The sequence below is a fragment of the Trachemys scripta genome, chromosome 10 (genome assembly GCF_013100865.1).
Source record: "Trachemys scripta elegans isolate TJP31775 chromosome 10, CAS_Tse_1.0, whole genome shotgun sequence".
Taxonomy (NCBI): Eukaryota; Metazoa; Chordata; order Testudines; family Emydidae; genus Trachemys; species Trachemys scripta.
This window is the reverse complement of record NC_048307.1, coordinates 30,866,190-30,884,974: the sequence shown is the minus strand read 5'-3', so window position 1 is coordinate 30,884,974 and position 18,785 is coordinate 30,866,190. Positions and strand designations below refer to the sequence as shown.

General features: G+C 44.6%; 1 protein-coding gene across 2 annotated transcripts in view; it reads right to left on the bottom strand.

Annotated features, from left to right (window-relative positions):
• Window positions 1-18,785, bottom strand: part of GSG1L (GSG1 like) — a 115,592-nt gene that overhangs the window by 27,028 nt on the left and 69,779 nt on the right. Inside the window, exons 5-6 of one of the 2 annotated variants that reach the window (XM_034784544.1) lie at window positions 17,831-17,998; window positions 5,310-5,377 (exon numbers count right to left, since the gene is read on the bottom strand). In XM_034784544.1, the coding sequence (XP_034640435.1) occupies window positions 5,310-5,377; window positions 17,831-17,998 (236 nt within the window). Of the gene's footprint in view, window positions 1-5,309; window positions 5,378-17,597; window positions 17,999-18,785 lie in introns of those variants that run through there. The other variant, XM_034784543.1, reaches the window with a different exon arrangement.

Below are 18,785 nucleotides of genomic sequence, written 5' to 3'. Positions count from 1 at the left end.
AGTCCAGGAGCAGGGGCTAAATAGAACACTGTTTGACTCAAAAGACAAAGGTCCTGCTGTTTAGGTGAGAAATGAGGTTTTAAATGTGGCTTGGTGAAGAGTTAAGCAGCTTACTGCCTCATTCAGGGAGCGATGTGCTAAACGGATATATGGTCTCAACGGGGCTATTTTGGTGAAAGGAAATGACGCAAAAGTTAATGTTCCAGAGAAAGCAATTCCAAAATGCTGTGAAGCGAAGCCAGTGTCTGACTCACTGAGAGAGAGCCAAGATCCAGACATTCAAGGAGCTGGAGAATGGAGATGCAAACCCTGGGCATACAGTGGGTGAGCTTTGTCCTCCACGTGTGGAACTCAGACACTGGGGCATCAGTTTATGGGAATTATGAAATGACAATTAATCGCTGCTTGGACATAGAGCAATAACTAACTCCCAGGATTTATTTCCAATGTTAACAGAAAGAAGTAAGTTTTCAAGGTAAAATTTGACTGATGCCATAGTGCTGTCATTGGTGCCTATCAACATTACCAAACTGCAGGCTTTCCTCGGAATAATAAAGGAACATGGGTCATTCGTTGTGCACTTGTTCATGTTTTAAGCTTCCAGAGTGTCTTGTAAAGAGTGAAAATTATGAGTGGTCACAGGGGCACCAGAAAGCATCTAACTAACCAAGGCCTAATTTTCAAAGGCATTTAGGTGCCTAATGAAGCAGACAGGGTCTTGTAGCAGGGCGAGCTCTGCTCCTGCCTTTTTGCACACAGAAGCCAGCTCAGACTCTATTGGCTGTGTATCCACTGTGCCATTTGAGTTCCCTCCACCAACCCCTTCAGAGTTCTGTGCAGCAGTCTGTTGTCAATATGGCCTATGCTTTAGACCAGTGGCCTCCACATTTTTTTTCCTCGCACACTCCCTTACCCTTGTCTGCCTCCCCCTCATAGAACAGGGGCCAGGAGGGGGCTGCGGCTCAGGGATGGGGGGAGGTGCAGACAGGGGTAAGGGAGCTGAGGCTGGGGCCACAACTGGGGGCAGGGCCAGGAGTGGAGCCCTGGGCACTGAGCCCCAGGCACGGGGCTGGCAGACAGGACACCGGGCGTGGGGCCAGCAGCGGAGTGCAGGACCAGGAGTGGGGACCCAGGCACAGGGCCAATAGTCGGGGCCAGAAGTGGAGCTCGGTGGCACTCTCTTCCCGCCCGCCGTGGGGACTGGTCCGGGCTCTAGCCACACCCCCCCAAACATTCCTCCATGCCCCTTGAGGGGGGTGCGCCCCACAGTTTGGGGACCTCTGCTTTGGACCATCTCCTCAGAACCAGAGAGGAGCAGAGATCGCTCTCCCCTAGGGCCTCACCAAGGCTTGTCTAGTCCCTATTCCTTTCTCCCCCCTTGCATCTTCTTCCTCTGCCTCTTTAATGAGCTGATGGACTAATTGGCTCATTAGTTCCCAAGGCCACCAGCTTTCATTAGCGAATTACCTTCTGTACTCCTCCCTTCCTGCTACTCCCTCTGGAGTTCTGCTCCATTAACAAGTTTCACCTTGATCCACTGTTCCAAGTCCCGGGCTGTCAGAGTAACTCAGGCTGCTTTCACCAAGTCTCAGAGCAGAAAGTCTCCCTTTGCAAGGAGCTTTCAGTCTACATAGCAGATCAAATTCACTGGATGTGGGGAAGCTGCTCTGACAGTATAAAACAGGAGGGAGAGAATGCCTGCACCACTCCTTCATGAGTTCTTGGTCAAGATATCCTCTCTCGATATAAATTATTTTGACAATCATAACTCATCCTCTACACTTTGCTTTTTGAGAAAGTCCATTGAAGAAGTGGTGGCCAGCCAACCCTAGAAGCATCTGGTACTCCTGTCAGATTTCAGACATAGGGCCGAAATGGCCCAGAATTTTGTTTTGTTAGCTGATGATGTCCTCAGAACAATGGAGAGATCAGACATCCATGCTGAAATATTTGACGAGGGGAAAAATTGGAGCACTAATGGCCAAGATTGTATGCTGAGTCCATGCAACTGTGGCACGTATGCAATGATGAAAGCCGCCTTCTCTCCCAATATCTCTGTACAAATACATCTGGCAGCAGAACTGCTCTGACTCACAGGCAGGTAAATGACATCTGGCTCTGCATTGAAATAGTCCCATGGTCAGTGCTGTGAAGAATTTTCCACCTACTTCACAGACACGATACACTGAATCTGGTCTAGCGTGGCTGGTGTCATGGTGGAGGATCAGTGCCCAGAGGGGTCAAACACAATGTCTTCTTGGTGGGAATTTCAGCCCGCTCTGAATATACTGCAAGAGCTTCCGCTTGTGGCCTGTGAATTGTGCTCATGCCCCTGTTGGTTTGCTGAAGTAAGAGCTATTAGGCCCATTGATGCCTGAGATTGTCAGTGAGTCTCTCCTGTAGGGTCAGGTGCCAGTTTCCCTTCTGCAAGTAGCAGTAGTTTGTCACTGGCAGCATGGAGAGTTATCAGCCTGTTGCTCATCTGCCCTCTGTGGGGAAGTCTATTATAAAGGTCTAGTGAGGCAGTTCTGGTGTCATTTGGAGTTCTCGGGTTTGCTTGTTCCATTTCAGCTCCAGGCCTGAGTTTGGGATGGAGTCATCACTGGTCTCATCGGGCACTGACCTCTCCCTAGAGATAGACAATGGTCAGGGGCCCATGCTCATACTTTGGGGCTGATTAGCAGCCTGAGATGGCTCTGAAGTTTATTAACTAGTCTGCAGCTTATTAACTAGACTGGGCAGACAGCTCTGCTTTAGGATGCTTCCATTCTTTCCTCTCTGATAAGTTCTGGACAATGCATGTTCTGCTCTGAGACTTTTCTGTGAGCAGGAGTAGGCAAGGGCATGTCCATGAGGTGGCCATGGCCTTCCCAACAAAATTTTCATGGAAAGCAATGTGTTTCTGTGACAGGTATGGCAACTTCTTGCCATATGCTGGACAAACCTTATCAAATTAAATTAAACATTGTTGAATTACGTTTAAATTTCTTAGGAGCTCATTGTTTTAAAAATGCAAATATGTATGTGTTATCGTGGGATTGTATGTAATTTGTCTAGGAGACATGACTAATATGAGCCTTGGGAAGTGTTATGAGCTTCAATGGACTGTCCTAAACAATGGCTAAGACAAAAATGAACTGTTAGTTGAGTAGGTTTCCTAGGAAGTACTTGGGAGGAGGGGAATGCAAATTCCCACCTCTGGACTTGCTCTTTTGAATCTCTGCTCTGGGGAGAGGACCTATTCACAGGATCAGATGGTCCAAACGAGTAACTCACAGATTCATGAGTGTGCTTGTTCTGAGCAAACAGCTTTTATGAACTTGTGATCACAGAAAACCCCCTTGTGGGGGTTTGAAGGACTGTCCACCGGCCAGACCCCTTGTTGGAGTTGGGGTGATCTCTGGTAAGCTTATTAGCATGCATGTAGATTCTTTTATTGTTTTAATAGGTTTTCTCTGGAATGCTTTAATCTTAAGAATGAATGTGCTTGCTGAGAAAGAGCTGGGTCGTAGCCAAACTGTCAATTATACTGTTTACCATCTCTGAGGAGAAAAGTAAAGCAGGCCTGCTTAGGCAGTCTGACTTTGCTGCAGAATTCACAGAGTAGGCAGGGAGCCTGGAAATACCCTGGTCAAGAGAGAGAAAAATGTATGTCTCTGCCCAAGAGAGCTGAAGTGTGGGGAGCTGGAGGCCTGAGAGTGGCCCATGCTGGACTACAGAGGGGGAATACAGGTGCAGTTGCCCTGAATTGTGACAGTTTTAGTTTTCAACAAAATGCATTTTTTGATGGGGGGGAAATACCAGGTCGTCAAAATTTCAAACAAGTCGAGGATTGAGAGTGGGGAGTTCTCAGTATGGGGCTCAGCTCTGGAACACCTCACCTTACTGAGTTCAAATATGTTGACATTTAAGGCACAATTCAAGGCTCTCAAGTGTTTTCCTCAGAGGGTGGGGTGTTTGTGCATGTGTGCATGATATTGAGGGGGGGAGAATTAGAGAGAAAGAGAATTTGGATGTGCATGTGTGTCCCAAAACAAGGTTAGGATTAATTTTATACTGATGTAATCAGAAACACAAATCGAATAATCAAAAACAATAGGTTTTGTTTCATTACACCTCAGCCATGTGGAAATGGAAAAAAATGTATAGTTTGTGTAATGGATCCACAGCTGACATGCGACTCTTTCAGCTCAAGTGCCAATCCGCCTTTGTGATACCAAAGCTGCCTTCAAACCTCAGTAAATGCCAGTAGATCTGATGACCACCACCATCAAGAAACCATTCGTGGAGAATGTAAGTCCATGGAGCTGCTAGGACAAAACTGTAGAGGTATCACTGTCCTCGTTATTATCAACGACTGTGGACACTGAGATGTGGTTGTGCATTCTGCATCCCAGTAAAACAGAGGAAATGGAATGCTCTCAGGTTTCCAAATCTCATTAGTGTTGCCAGGTCACTTCCGGGAGCTCCGCCAAGCAGCTTTCCCTCCAAGAGGCTTTTCCACTCTGCTGAGTGAGGATTCTCCAGCGTTCTTTGTGAGAATTCCATGACTCTTTTGATCACAATGCTTACCATAAATAAACAACACGTTGCTATATCCGTGTTTGTATTTGCTGCATATTGAAGGGAAAGTAGAGCATTCATGATGGGCCAAACCCTGAGATCCTTACTCCCATGTTCGTCAGCACTGAGACAGAATGGCTCACTAACTCCCATTGGCTACAGTAAGAACTTTGCCTGAATAAATGCTGAATAAGATCAAAGTAAGGACCTATTGATTTGTCTGTGTAGTGATTGATGAAAGACTGCAGGAGTTGGCCCAGTTCATTCATATTAAAGTTATTATTGAATAATACCTGCTTTCAGTGATTTTATCTATGAACTGTAGATATTCACCACATGCACCAGTGTGGATTAGTGTCACATACTGATGAAACATGTACAAATGTTGTACATTATTATTGCACACTGAATATTATACAGTTATAATTTTCTAAATTAGTGCTTATCTTGAAAAATAGATGTCTCTGTAGTAATGGTTGCTAGAGATACTATATGGTATATCATTGTAGGACAACATTGCTTTGTATGCACAGCTAAAGTAAACTTCATAGAATTGTGCACAGTTCAGTTATTTTTCATTATTCCTATTGGATTAAAATTGCACTTTCATGTTGGTTATTTGATTAAATTGCAAACATGTATTTGTCCACCTCCCTACTTTAACCTGTATCCAAATTCCCAGGAACCATTCTGAAGGTTACACAAACCATCATCTATTAGAGACATGGAGAGCTATGTTCACTTACTATTTGGGGAGCAGCTATGGAGGCACTGTAACCTCAGATCCCCATCCTCATCCCTCTCCTCCTTTGTCCTGGAAAAGAGAATATAGAAGTAGCATCTTTAACAGAAACAACAGCTGTTCCCAATTGTACAGAAAGGAAGGGTCAAAATCAATAAGAGCACAACGTACCTGAGCTCCTCCATCTACAGCCAGCCAGGCCCTTTACGGTGATCCTAATGGTCTCAGGAGGGACTTGTTTCCATTGGCTTTGCCCTTCTCAGGGGAAAGCTTATGTACAGAGGCTAGGGGGAATGGGAATGGGGGTGAGGGGTCAGGGCTGCGTCTCTCCCATTCTCTCACTCTTCATGATGAATCTAAGCAGCAGGAACTAACATTGTACAGTACATGTGTTGGAAGTAGGTATGTTAATGCTACACCATTTAAATGCCAGTCCATGTAACTTTCCAGAAGGAACAGCTCTGCAGATGTTCCCTTCCATGCATTGCAAAATAAAGTACAGAATAAATCCAAGGCAGAACTTTGCACTTGTACCTTGTGTGCCAATAGGAGGCGAAATAAGCAGATTTGAAATTCTTGATCGTTTGTACTGTCAATGGCAGCTACTGGGTGCTCATTACTTTTGAAAATCAGGGAATTTATTTAGCTGCTTAAATATAGACACTAGAGCCAAACCTTAGGCATCTCTTTTGAAAGTCTTGGCCAGAATCTTCACATCTGTTTGTGTATACACCTGAAGCTATTGGAAACAATAGGGATCACAGTACATTAGTAATTTTTCCTTAAGAGCCCACACAATAAGAAAAAATGCTACACGCACATGAGACTATAGGAAGTGGTCATATTGGAAGGTAATTATTATAAGGGCAACAGGAGGAAACTCTGTAGTGGTTTACAGAATTCTTCCAGTTCTAACATTTGTTTCCAATTGTTCAGAATGTTCCAAACCTGTAACCTTTTGGGCTGAAATTTCCCAGACTCAGAGTGAAATCCTGGCTCCACTGGAATCAGTGAGACTTTTGACATCACCTTCAATGAGGCTAGAATTCCATAGATTCCAAGGCCAGAAGGGACCACTGTGACCATTTAGTTTGACTTCCTGTACAACACAGGCCAGAGAACTGGCCCAAAATAATTCCTAGAGCAGATCTTTTATAAAAACAGACAATCTTGATTTTAAAATGGCCACGATGGAGAATCCACCACCACCCTCGATAAACTGTTCTGTTAAAAAAATGTACCCCTTATTTCCAGTTTGAATTTGTCTAGCTTCAACCTGCAGCCATTGGATCGTGTTATACCTTTATCTCCTAGACTAAAGAGCCAATTATTAAATGTTTGTTCCCCATATACTGTAATTAAGTCACTCCTTAACCTTCTCTTTTTTAAGCTAAATAAATGGAGCTTCTTGAGTCTATCACTGTGTGATGGGGCAGCTGCCCCCCACTGGCAGAAAAGGGGTTAAAAGCAGTCCTATGGAGACTGCGCCAGAGGCAGCCAATTAGAAAGAGACTGAGAGGAGTAGCCAGTCATGGCCGGCAGGCTAATATAAGAAGAGCTGCATGACAGAGCAGAGTTCAGTAGCTGACTGGAGCTTGAGAGGAGAAGACCAGGCTCCTAGCAGGAGGAAGGGCACTAGCACCTGGGACAGAGCAGTGCTGCAAGCAGGGACTGGGGGAGCTAAAGAGGCCCTGAGATAAGGGCAGAAGAGAGTGTTGGAGCCGCATGGGAAGCAGCCCTGGGACAATGGACTGCAATTGCTGCTGAGGTAGTGGTGGGACAGATTGCAGGTGCTCCAGAAGGGGGGAACATAAAGTATGGCATGGCAGGCAGCGTCCCTGAAGTGGATGCTGCAGTCATGGGAGTGGTGTGGGTCCTGAAACAAAAGTGATGGTGTTAAGGCACCACCAGAGGAGGGTGCTCTGGTGAGCAGAACTAATTCCCATGACAGCTGGCAGGAGGTGCTGCAGTGATGCTTGAGACCCATCACACACTATAACACAAGTTTTCTAGTCCTTTAATCATTCTTATGGCTCTTCCCTGAACCCTCCCCAATTTATTAACATCTTCTTTTACTTGGGGCTTGTCTACACTTACTGGGGGATTGACAAGTGGTGATCGATGCATTGGTGGTCGATTTAGAGGGTCTAGTGAAGACCCACTAAATCGACCTTAGATTGCTCTCCCATTAATTTCTGTACTCCACCGGATGGAGAAGAGTAGGGGGAGTTAACGAGAGAACATCTCTGGTCGACATCGTGTAGTGTGGATCCCATGGAAAGTAGGTCTAAGCTATGTCGATTTGAGTTATGCTATCCACGTAACTCATACTGTGTAGCTTAGATCGAATTTCCTCTGTAGTGTAGACAAGGCTTCAGTGGTCTCTGCCAGAAGGTGATTTTTTTTTTTGGAAGTTTGAGCAAAAGTGTTCAGTCATTTGGGTGTACAAGGAGAATGGGAAAAACTACAACCCTCACTTTTCTTATCCCTGTTTTGCAGATAAGTTAACATTAAACATTTCAAATGTAGTTGCTTAAAGTTATCCACTACATCCACCCTCCTATTTATAAAATCTGGGAGCACCTGGGACACTAGACTTTGCAGTAACATCTAACAGAAAAATGTATGTAATCTATATGCATAGTCTGTCTGTAAAATGGGTCAAGTCCTGCATGCTCCCATTTCTCAGGTGATTTGACAGCTACAGCTGGGAAAACTTCAGGTAAATGCAAAGTGTCATGTGAGGCACATTTTAGAAATAAGAAAAACTTGAGCCACAGGAAAACTCATAGATTTTTAAGCCCAGAAGGACCATTATAATCATCTACTCTGACCTTCTGCAGCACACAGGCTAGAGAACTTCCCCAATTGAAAGTTCCTCCATCTATTTACCTTATCAAAGAGAAGATGAAGGAATGACTTGATTAGTCCATAAGTACCTGCATGGAGAACAAATATTTGATAATTGGTTCTTCAATCTAGCAGAGAAAGGTATAACATGATCCAATGTCTGGAAGTTGAAGCTAGACGAATTCAGACTGGAAATAAGGTGTAATTTTTTTTAGCAGTGAGAACAATTAACCACTGGACAATTTACCAAGGGTTGAGGTGGATTCTCCATCACTGACAAATTTAAAATCAAGACAGGATGTTTTGTTTTGTTTTAAAATCTGCTCTAAGCATTATTTTGGGGGTAGTTGTCTGAGGAGAGTGTGCATGAATATAAATGAGATAAAACCCACCGTTTATTAGATCTTGAGGAGCTTCTAGGCCAGACTCTCAGCTTGTGTAAATGGCAGTAATGCCATTAAAGTCAGTGGAGCTACACTGATCTACACCAGTTGAGTGTCTGATCCTGTATCTTTTTTGCAGGCTATGTGAGTTACTGTGGTTCAACTTTGTCACCTTAACTGGATGCATTTGACAAATAACACATTGTTGAAATATACAAGAGCATGTAGACAGACCATGTCCATTTTCTGCCCAGTAGGAGGATCGTGTCAATACAAATCATATAGGATACATCTACAAAAATGAAAATGACGTGTTGTGAAGACCCCTTTCCAAACTCTAAACTAATGACATTCTAACCAGTGATAGAATGTGGTCTGCAGAGGACAGTCCATTGGGTTCTGAGCTTGTTTTTGCAAACCAGTGAGCAGACTTTAATTTCTATTAAAGATCCCACCTTTATGTTACCCACAGCATGAGAACCAATACTTCATGGTAGGCCTAGTTACATTGTAATAGTCACAACAATAAACAGAGCCCTGTAACTTCTTTTACAGGAGAGGATGTATATTATGAAGGATTGTAACAGGGTGCACTGAGAAAGAAGCTAACTCATCACCCTGTCACTCTAATACCCGCCAGTATATATTAATTGGGACTTAACTGGAAGACAGGTAGTTGACAGAGGGTGTCAATTAACTGAGTAGAGCTACAGCTGAAAGGCTAATTGATAGGGAAGCAATCCCAGCAGGTGGGATTATATAAATTGACATGAAAGACAGGCTAAAGAGGAGGGAGCCTGAAGCAAGGCAGAGAGACTGCACTGGTCGCTGTTAGTATTGTGCCTGTCCCTAGAAGCAAATGGGGAAACTACCTGTGCAATGTAAATACATGTAACGCTACAGGCTGTGACCTGCTGGAAGAATATAGTAAAATGTGGTGCTGATGAAGGACACCCAGAGTGGTTGTGGTCTGTGATTGAGTCCTGAAAAGACTCTCAGGGGATGACTCCATGACAAGGGGATAGTGGGAACCTTTTATTGGTATTTGGAATCAGAGGAAAGACCAGAGCAGAGAAATGCTGTGAATCCGTGTATGGCTCAGACAGACTAGGAAATAGGTTAGGAGAGTTTTCATAATATCTGGTAATATAACCAGGCTGGATTGTAAAGTTGGTGGAACCTAGTGGAATAGTTCTCTCTGTTGCTGGCCACCGCCTAGAGCAGCATATGGTAAAATACCCAATTAGCTGTTCCATTCTGAATATTCCTAGAGCTTTCACTCCCAGGAGGCATCTTGCTTTATGCAGGGAGAATTTGCTTTGCTTAGAAGGTTCTTCTGCTTTGACAATGTTGGCTTGAGCTCAACATTTTATGCTCTTTACTTCATTGTGACCCTCCTATTTATAAAATCTGGGAGCACCTGGGACACTAGACTTTGCAGTAACATATAATCTTTAGAGTTCTGAGTAGCTCCTAATTTAATTTTTGCTTTAGTCTTTCTCACTGTCCTGTCACTTCCATTTTGGGAGCATTGGGAAAATTTTCAAAAGTACAAAAGGTCAGTTTGGCCTAACTCCTATTTGTGCTGTTGAAAATCTCTCCCTTAGTGTTTATTCCAAGGTGTCTAAAAAGCTTTGCAGGCACAGCCTAAGGACAAACAACTTGGTTAAGGCTTCCAGAACAGTCATTATGGAAGCACTGGTCCCAGCTTCATAGTTATGACTGAGTTGAGTTTGTACTTAGAGCACGGATGCAACCACGAAAAATAGACCTATCCTCCATAAATGCACAGCATATACTCTTTGCATATAAAATGAATTTTCTGCTAATGTGCAAGTAAATCTGTTTTAGTTTGAGTTAAAACTAATTAGAAAATAGGTTCCTTAAGAAACTTAACACTCAACTGTCAGACTTCCCCCCCCCCTCCGAGATCTCAGTAATGAAATAACAGACTCTTCAAACATGTAAAGTTAATAGTGATTTTGCCTTTATTATTCATAACTGACAGCTCTGTCTTCAGCAGGGGCTAAAGAATAATGTTGCAATTAAAGCTGGGCAAAATTTTTCACATTAAACTTTCAATGAATAACCGATTTGATGACACCAAAACATTTTGCAAATTTATGTCGTTTTCACTTAACTGTTTTGGTCAGGGAAAAGAACCTAAAATACCCAAACCAAATACCCCCTCTCCTCCCCCCCCCCCAAAAAACCAAATTTTTTTTTTGAACTTTCAAAATGAACCATTTTGATTTTTTTAAATGCCTTTTTCAAAATTTAATTTAGCTTAATGAAAACATTAAAAAAAATTAAATTGTCAACATTGATTTTTTTTTATTTTTGTCAAAACAAAACTTAATTTGACCCAAAACACACTTTTTTCAGCTTTTTTTTTTTGTTTGAAAAAGTGAAAGTTTGCTGGGTTGATGTAAAACACATATATATATATTTTTAATTGTTCAGAATTAGCAAACCAAAAAAATCTATTATTTACCCAACTCTAGTTGCAAAATAGAGAATTCTACAAAGAATTGCTCTTTTAAAATGGATGCTATCTTTAGTTTTTTTTTCAGCCTCTGTTAAAGATAAACATCAGTTATGCAGAAAAATGGGAAAACATGACCCTTAATCATTAATATTTCTTTTCACTTCATTGCACTAGGTCTGCTCAACAGAAAATGAGTGGAGGGAGAGAAATTAGGGGGTGTACATGTCTGTTCATCATGTGCATCTGTGCAGGGGAATGTGGGGACAGGTGGGAAAACCTGCGTGCACATGTGCATGCAGAGAATTTGAGAGGAAACAGGAGGAAGGGATAATTTGGTGAATGGGCGCATAAAGGAATGGGGGTGCAGAAGTAAACAGGAATTTGAGGGTGTGCGTGCAGAGGAATGTAGAGGGTGCGGGAGGGAGGGAGAATTTGAGGCATGTATATGTATGCAGATGAGGGGAAGGGCTAGAAGAGGTGTGGGGAAAGGGGTGCACACTGACTGATTTGTGCTCTTCCGGTGTACAAAGCATCTGTAAACCTAAAGTAACTAGCCAGTACATGCTGGCTGCTTTGCATTGCTCCTGACCGGCAAGAAATTATCCAGAGCATCCTGGTGAATCTGGCAATAAAAGTTACAATTAAAAACAAGTGATTTCAGATCAATTACTGTGTATCTTCAGATCATTAGAAATATCACATGATTACATTCTCTTTGGGTTTCTCGTTCAGCATCCACATGAATTTTTAATACTTTAAAATAAAAAAGGAAATTAAGATGACATTGAGGCTCAGAGTACATATCAGTAACTTAATGGTAAAAAATTACATGAAGATTGTAATTATCCCAACACCTGTATAAGGAGCGCTTGTGGCAGGGTAAGTGTGTGTGGAGGATATATGTCTTCTGGGATGTGTATGTGCTTGTGGGGGGGGGGGATTCCATATAGTTAGGAAAAGTTTTTAACTATGTTACGGATTGGAAATACCAACACAGCAAAGGCAGCTAAACTCTGGAATAGGCTTCCAAGGGAGGTTGTGAAATCCTTGTCACTCAAGGTTTTTAAGAGCAGGTTGAACAAACGCCTGTCAGGGATGGTCTAGATTTCCTTGGTCCTGCCTCAGCTCAGGGGACTTGACTAGATGACCTCTCTGGGTGCCTTCCAGCCCTACACATCTAGCATTCTATTTTATGAGATATGGGAGTGTTTGGGGTATGTGGTGAGATGTGAGAAGAATTGTCTGATTCTGATTCATCCAGGTTCTGATCTTCCCAGACAGGAACATCTGAACATCCTGTACTGAGCTGGGCATATAGCAGCATAGCCAGTGTGCTCTGGCTAGAGGAAAAACACCTCCTCCCCTAAAGAAATCATCCCATATAGGGGAGAATGAGGCTATTAAATGAGATGGCTACATGGTTTTATGAACACCTTTGCCATTATAAACACCAACAGACTGTTTTTGGGAGTATGCCCTGAATGTAGGGAGGAGATCTAGAAGTAGAATGTCTGCTTCAAGCACAGGGTGTGATGTATTTAGCAGTTCTGATGTAGTCACACACACATTACCGCTCTTCCTTCAGAGTGCCTCCTGAAAGGCCACCCAAACCCACATTCCCAACCAGTGAACTTTCGATTGGAGAGCAATACCTATAGCTAGGGGATCCCCACACCAAGAGATGTCCCACTAAAAGATTAAGTAGACTACTGCTTTCTTCCACAAACTAGAAGCATCTTGTATTTCGGAGGGGAGAAACCGCGACCCTGGAACTTTGAGCATTAAGGAAAGTTCAACATTGCTAATGTTCTGCTACAAATGGGATGAAAAGCACCATCAAAACAAACATGCAAGGGTTAGAATTGTTACAGTCTGCTATGCAATTGACTTGCTCTGTTTATCATGCAGGAAGGACTGCTAGTGATGCTATATAAAATTGCTTAACACTTCCCATTATAATCCCATTTTTAATCGCTTATAACTCTGCCACACTTTAACAGTTCAGGCAAAAAATTTCCATTCTTGCTCTCTACCTCAGGGTGAATTTTTCTGGGAAGACTCACCAAAACTTAATTTGACCATACTAACTTTTTTTATGACCAGTTTTTAAAAAGAGCTCTAGCACCTTTGGTGCTTGTAAATTGGCTTGTAAATTGATGTCAGAGAGGGGCCTTTTACTGTTCTAATAAAACACAACTAAATGTGGCCAAGTTATAAGCCTCAGAAAATCACCATTTGTACTGGCTGAGTAGAAGTTGTCATAGGTTTGCTGCCAAAATCTCTGAACAGTCCATCTGCATTAAGCATGCTGCCTGGCCCTGCTGAGGCAGCTCCAGCATTTGGAAAGAACCATGCCTCCAGCCAGGACAAAAATGGCTCATTCCCCTCCTACTCTCTGCCATCAAAATATCTTTTCACCTATGGGAAAGAGCACCGCTTCCAAACATGTGCTCCCACGCCTTGCGGAGCAGCCTGTTTATTAGCTTTCCCCATCCAGATACCTTTTAAGCTAATGAAAGGTACACTGAGCAGGGAACCTGGAGGTCATTATTTCACATCTCATCTCCTTCACTGATTGACATCAATATTTCTGGGCATTTCATGGGTTGTTGTTTTTTTTAATAGCAAGGCCTTTTGCCCTACCTGAGGGGGCAGGCAGGTATTCCTGCAATTTCAGATAGAATAATACAGAGGTTATATAAAGTCACTTCCAGCAGAGCTGGGACTAGCGCCTAGCTTTCCCATATGGCCAACTTCCATCTCAACCACTGAGCCACCCTGCTTTTCAGAAAGTCTGCCAAATCGGTGTGCTTGTCCATGCTGTATGGAAAATGGAAATTCTCACATATGTAACCAACTGTTGGTGATGAGTGTGCTGAGCCTGAGTCACTGGAAATAATTAGCTCCAAGTCCTAAGTGCCCAGCCAAATCCACAGTCTAACCAGGTGACTCCAAGGCAGGTCTATAGGTTGCTAATGAAAGCAGCTACTCCAGTCTGCTCGGCGTTGCTAGCTGGCAGTTCTGATATATTGCTCCTGCTCAACCCAGAGCTGGTCACTTAGCTATCCTGATACTGTTTGATGTGATGAGTCAGCATTCTCTATAGCAGCTGACCTATGGATGATCACAACCTACTTCTGCTGTCATCTCACGTGGCTACTCTTTTAGCTCAAGGGTAGGAGTCTGAGCTGTGTATCTAATGGTCCTAGATTAACCCCTGCTGCTGATCTATGTGGGGAGCTGATACACTGGCACATGAATTCCTTTGATTTTTTTTTTTCATCTGCCACAAGCATGACAAGGGAGGGGCTGTGAGTGTATGTGTGGTGGTTGCGGGGGATGGGCAATGGACTGGTGGAAGGAGGAAGGGGCAGTGCATGTGTCTGGCTGAGCAGTGTGTGGCAGGAGATGGGCACTATGTGTTTGTGGAATGAATGATGAGCATGCAAGGGGATGGGCAGCTTCAGTGTGGGAGAAGGATGGGCTCAGTATGTGGGGAGGGGAAAAGACGAGTTGTGTTTGCAATGGGGTTGGGAGAAGTAGGCCTTAAGGGGACATGGGTGGTTTGCAAGGGGGATGATGGCTGGCCTGTGTGCAGGGGAGCTAGGCAATGCCTATATACTGGGAAGTGGGGGGCGGGAGGGTATCTATCTGTGCAGGATGTGCGGTGTGTTGGTGGGGAAATGGGTGGTTTGGGGGGTAACGTCTGATGTTTGTGCAGGGATATGGGTGGTGTGTGGGGAGGATGGGTGTGTACATGAAAATACATGTTGGTGAGGGTGTGTGGGAGGAAATGGGCCATGGGGTGGAAGGAGGATGGGCGATGGATGAGTTTGGGAGGAATGGGTTGTGTGTGGGATAGACAGGCGGATGGGGGAGGCAATGAATGTGTGTGAGGGGGAAGGGGCAGTGTATGGGGGGGCAAGATAGGTAGTGTGCATGCCAGGGAATAGACAGCTTGTGTGTGTGTAGGATTGGTAGGATGGGCTGTGTGTGTGCATGTGAGGAAGAGGAAGGCTGTTAGGGGTGTGTGTGTGTGAGCAGGGGATGAGCAGTGTGTGTGTGTGAGAGAGTGGGGGTTGAGCAGTGTGTATGTGTAGGGAGTTGTGTGTGAGGAGGTAGGCAGTCTACATACAGAGGGATGGACACTGGGGAAGAGAGGTGGGGTGTGTGTGGAGGGGAATGAGCACTAGGCATCTAGGGAACAGGCTACGGGTATGTGAGGGTGGAATGGAAACTTGTAGGTGGATGGAGCTGGGCAGTGAGTGTGAGGGGGTGGTGTGTGTGGGGGGGGGGTGCATGCAGAGGGATGGGCAGCATGTGTGTGAGTGGAGTGTGCATGCAGGGGGATGGGCAGTGTGTGAGGAGGAATGCGCTATGGGGGGAATGGGTGATATGAGTGTGTGGGGCAGGTGAGAGGCTTGTGTGTTTTGGGGGGTGATGTGTACCCTGTCAGTGGGTGTTACGTGGGGATGGTGGGAGGTGTCGAGGGTGAGGGAAGTATGCCTATGGCATATGAATGGAGTGTGTGTCTGGAGGAGAGGCTAGGCAGTGGGGGTAAGTGGGGTTGGGTGGTATGCGTGTTAGAAGGGGATGGGTGGTTTATTTGTGTGTCGGGGAAGAGGGGCAGTGTATGTTGGGAGAAGGGTGGTATTTTTGTGGGGGAATGTGTGGTGTGCTTGCAAGGGGTCAGTGTGTGTAGGGAAACAGGCGGCACGCACCTAAACTGATGAGTGGTGTGTATATGGAGAATGGGTGGTGTTCATATGTGAGTGGGGAAAGATACTTGTTTGGGGGACAGGTTGTGTGTGCAGGGTGTGTGGGGGTGGCATGTAGAGGATTGACAGGAGAAGAAGTGTGTGTGTATGGTAATGGGTATGATATGGGGATGGGTGGTGTGTGTGTGCAGGGGGATGAGGAGAGTTTTTGTGGAGGTTGTGTGATGTGTGTTGAGAGGGATGCTTGGTGTGTGGGGGAGTATGGTGTGTGTGGAGGTAGGGAAATGTCTAGAGTGTCTGGGGGATGGGTAGTGCATGTATATGTAGGCAGATGTGTGATGTTTGTGGGCAGGATGAGCAGTGTGGGGAAGGAATATGGGAAGCTTGTGTTGGGTGATGTGTGTGTGGGGGGGGAAGTATGGGCAGTGTGTCGACAAGGGGGTTGGGTGGCATGTGAATGTGTGTGTGAGATGGGTGATTTGTGGGGGGAGTGTGTGGAGAAGATGGCAGATTGTGAGGGGATGATTACAAGTGTAGCAAAATGGTGGGCTGGTGTGTTTGTGGGGAGATGTGTGTATTACTGGAAGTGGATGGGCTGTGTGTGAGTACTTGCAAGAATGGGCAGTGGGTGGTGGTTGTGTATGGAGGGAGATGGGTAGCAGCGGTGGGGAGGACAGATGGTGGTTGTGTGTGAAGGGGGGTGGGTAGTGGGTATGGAGGGAGATGTGATTTGTAGGCAGTAAGTAGGATTCATGGGATGTGTGTGGGGTATGGCTAGGAGGAGCAGTGGGTGTATGCAAGGAAGGCTGCAGAGCATGGGGGTGGTTTGTAGATGGGTGGGGTAATGTGGATGAGTAGTGTGTGGAGGGGACAGGCAGTAGGTACACTTGCAGAGGGGGATGGGTGCATATGTTTATGGGTAAAGACGAATGTGTATATGGAGTAAAAGTGTGTGTTGGATGGGGATAGGTGGCTTGTGTATATGTGGAGGAGGATGGAGGTGTTAGTATGCAGGGGAAGATGGGCTGTGTTTGATGGGGTCAGGTGAGTTGTAGATATTTGAGCATGGAGAGTGGAGGTTGGGAGATGGGCATTGGATGCAGGCAGCAAGGGAATCAAGTATTTGTTGTGAGTGCTCATGTGTTAATGTGAGAGAGTGAGTGGTTAGTGCACATGCTGGGGAAGAAGGGGGGTGACTTTATCCTTCTTAGAATGAGGAGGTGTGCGCATGGCAGGGGTGAGAAGTGGTGTGCATGTGTGGCAGGGCTGTGAGAAGTGAAGAGAGGGTGTCCATGGCAAGTGGGGTGTGTTCACAAGTGGTGGAGTTGATAGGTGAGGTGTGTGTACAGGGGAAGGAGGACTAGTTCTGTGTGCATGCCTGGCTGAGGGTGACAGGTGGTAAGTGGGTGTCTCAGGGAGTATGTGGAATAACAAGGGGGTCTGATGTGTTCTGGGTGGAGAGGCTGGTGGAGTATGCAGTTGTCCCTACTCCCAAAGGCTGCACATTTCGGACCCTGGGTCAGAGCACAATGTCTGGCTGTTGCAATGGAGAACACATTTTACAAATTGAAGCCAATCATGTCATTGAATCCCAAGCATTTTCACCTCTTTCCAGCAGGCCTGAACCCATTTCCAGAGAGGCATCTGGGCATCTGTACTGCCTGGATTCTCAATTGCTTTTTGCAAGCAGATGCTCCCAGAGCATGGGGCAGCTTCCTTTAGGCAAAGGGAAAATGTCATTTTCACCAAACACTGAACATTGGTGTAAGACTTTCAGGCTACTCACACTAAGAGAAAAGTCTTTGCTTCCATTTGCAACATTGCCTGCAAATCAGACACATGCCATAGGGAGCTTCCCAATTTGCCTTTAATGAGGATGTAAGAAGTGGCACACGTGGGGACTTCACAACACTGAAGAAAAAACACAAGTCAAGCAGAATCCTATGGGCTTCTCTTTAACATGGTTCTTCTCCAAGTATCTCAGACTCCACCCAGATCTACAGAGGTGGGGGAGATCCCAGACTTTCTGAGGCTAGCAGTAGCATCCACAAAAACCTCCACTGACCCAGAGACTGACTGCACTGACCTTTCTCTGAAGTACTTGATTGCCTCCTGGTCTAGGAAGGTCTGCTCCTCTCGAAAGCCCTGCTCAAAGATTTTGCGCTTGTGTCTGAACTCAATTACAGTCTTAGTGTAAGAGTTCAATGTAGTGACTGAGGCAGCCATGCAGCAGGTGAAAGAACCCCACGCCAGACTGTGGAAAGAAAAACCAGCAGACAGAATGGGGTTAAGACAGCAGCCCACCTCGTGTTTCTGGAGGCAAGAGACACATGTAAATAGAGTGTGGTAAGGAATGACTAATATATTAGAGAGAGAAGATGGGTGCAGTAACAAAGATGTAAGAAGAGCTTTGTGTAATCTCAAAAGCTGGGCTTTCACCAACAGGAGTTGGTCCAATAAATGATACACCTCACCCAACTTGTCTCTCTAACATCCTGGGACCAACATGGCTACAACAACAGATTTGACTCATTTTACTTCAAGAGAACTCTCATTAGAGCTAGACCGCTTGGATTAGCCAACAGCTTATTCACCAAAAAACATATCTATATTTTTTGGTCAAACAAAACGATTCACAAGTTTGGGTCAATAGATTCAGCTGAATAAAAATATATTCAAAACAATTAATTTCAACATTTTCAGAATGTTTTGACTTTTTAGTTTGAAATGACATTTTGTCAAGAATTTTAGCTGGATTTTTTTAAAGGGTTAAAAAAAACCCCATACCAATATATAATGTAACATTGAAAATCCAAAAATATTTAACTTCAGATCAAACAATGTTTTGTTTAATCTGAAATAAGGTGAGTTGTTTTTTTTTGTTTTGTTGTTGGTGTTTTTTTCATTTTGGTCACTGAACTAAAAACAGTGATTACTCATTCAGCTCTAACTGTGGCCTGATCTCCGTAATGCAAGGCAGGATAACTTGGGCCAGGATTCTTATCCTTGGCACTGAGAAGTCCTTTCTGGTAACATGGATG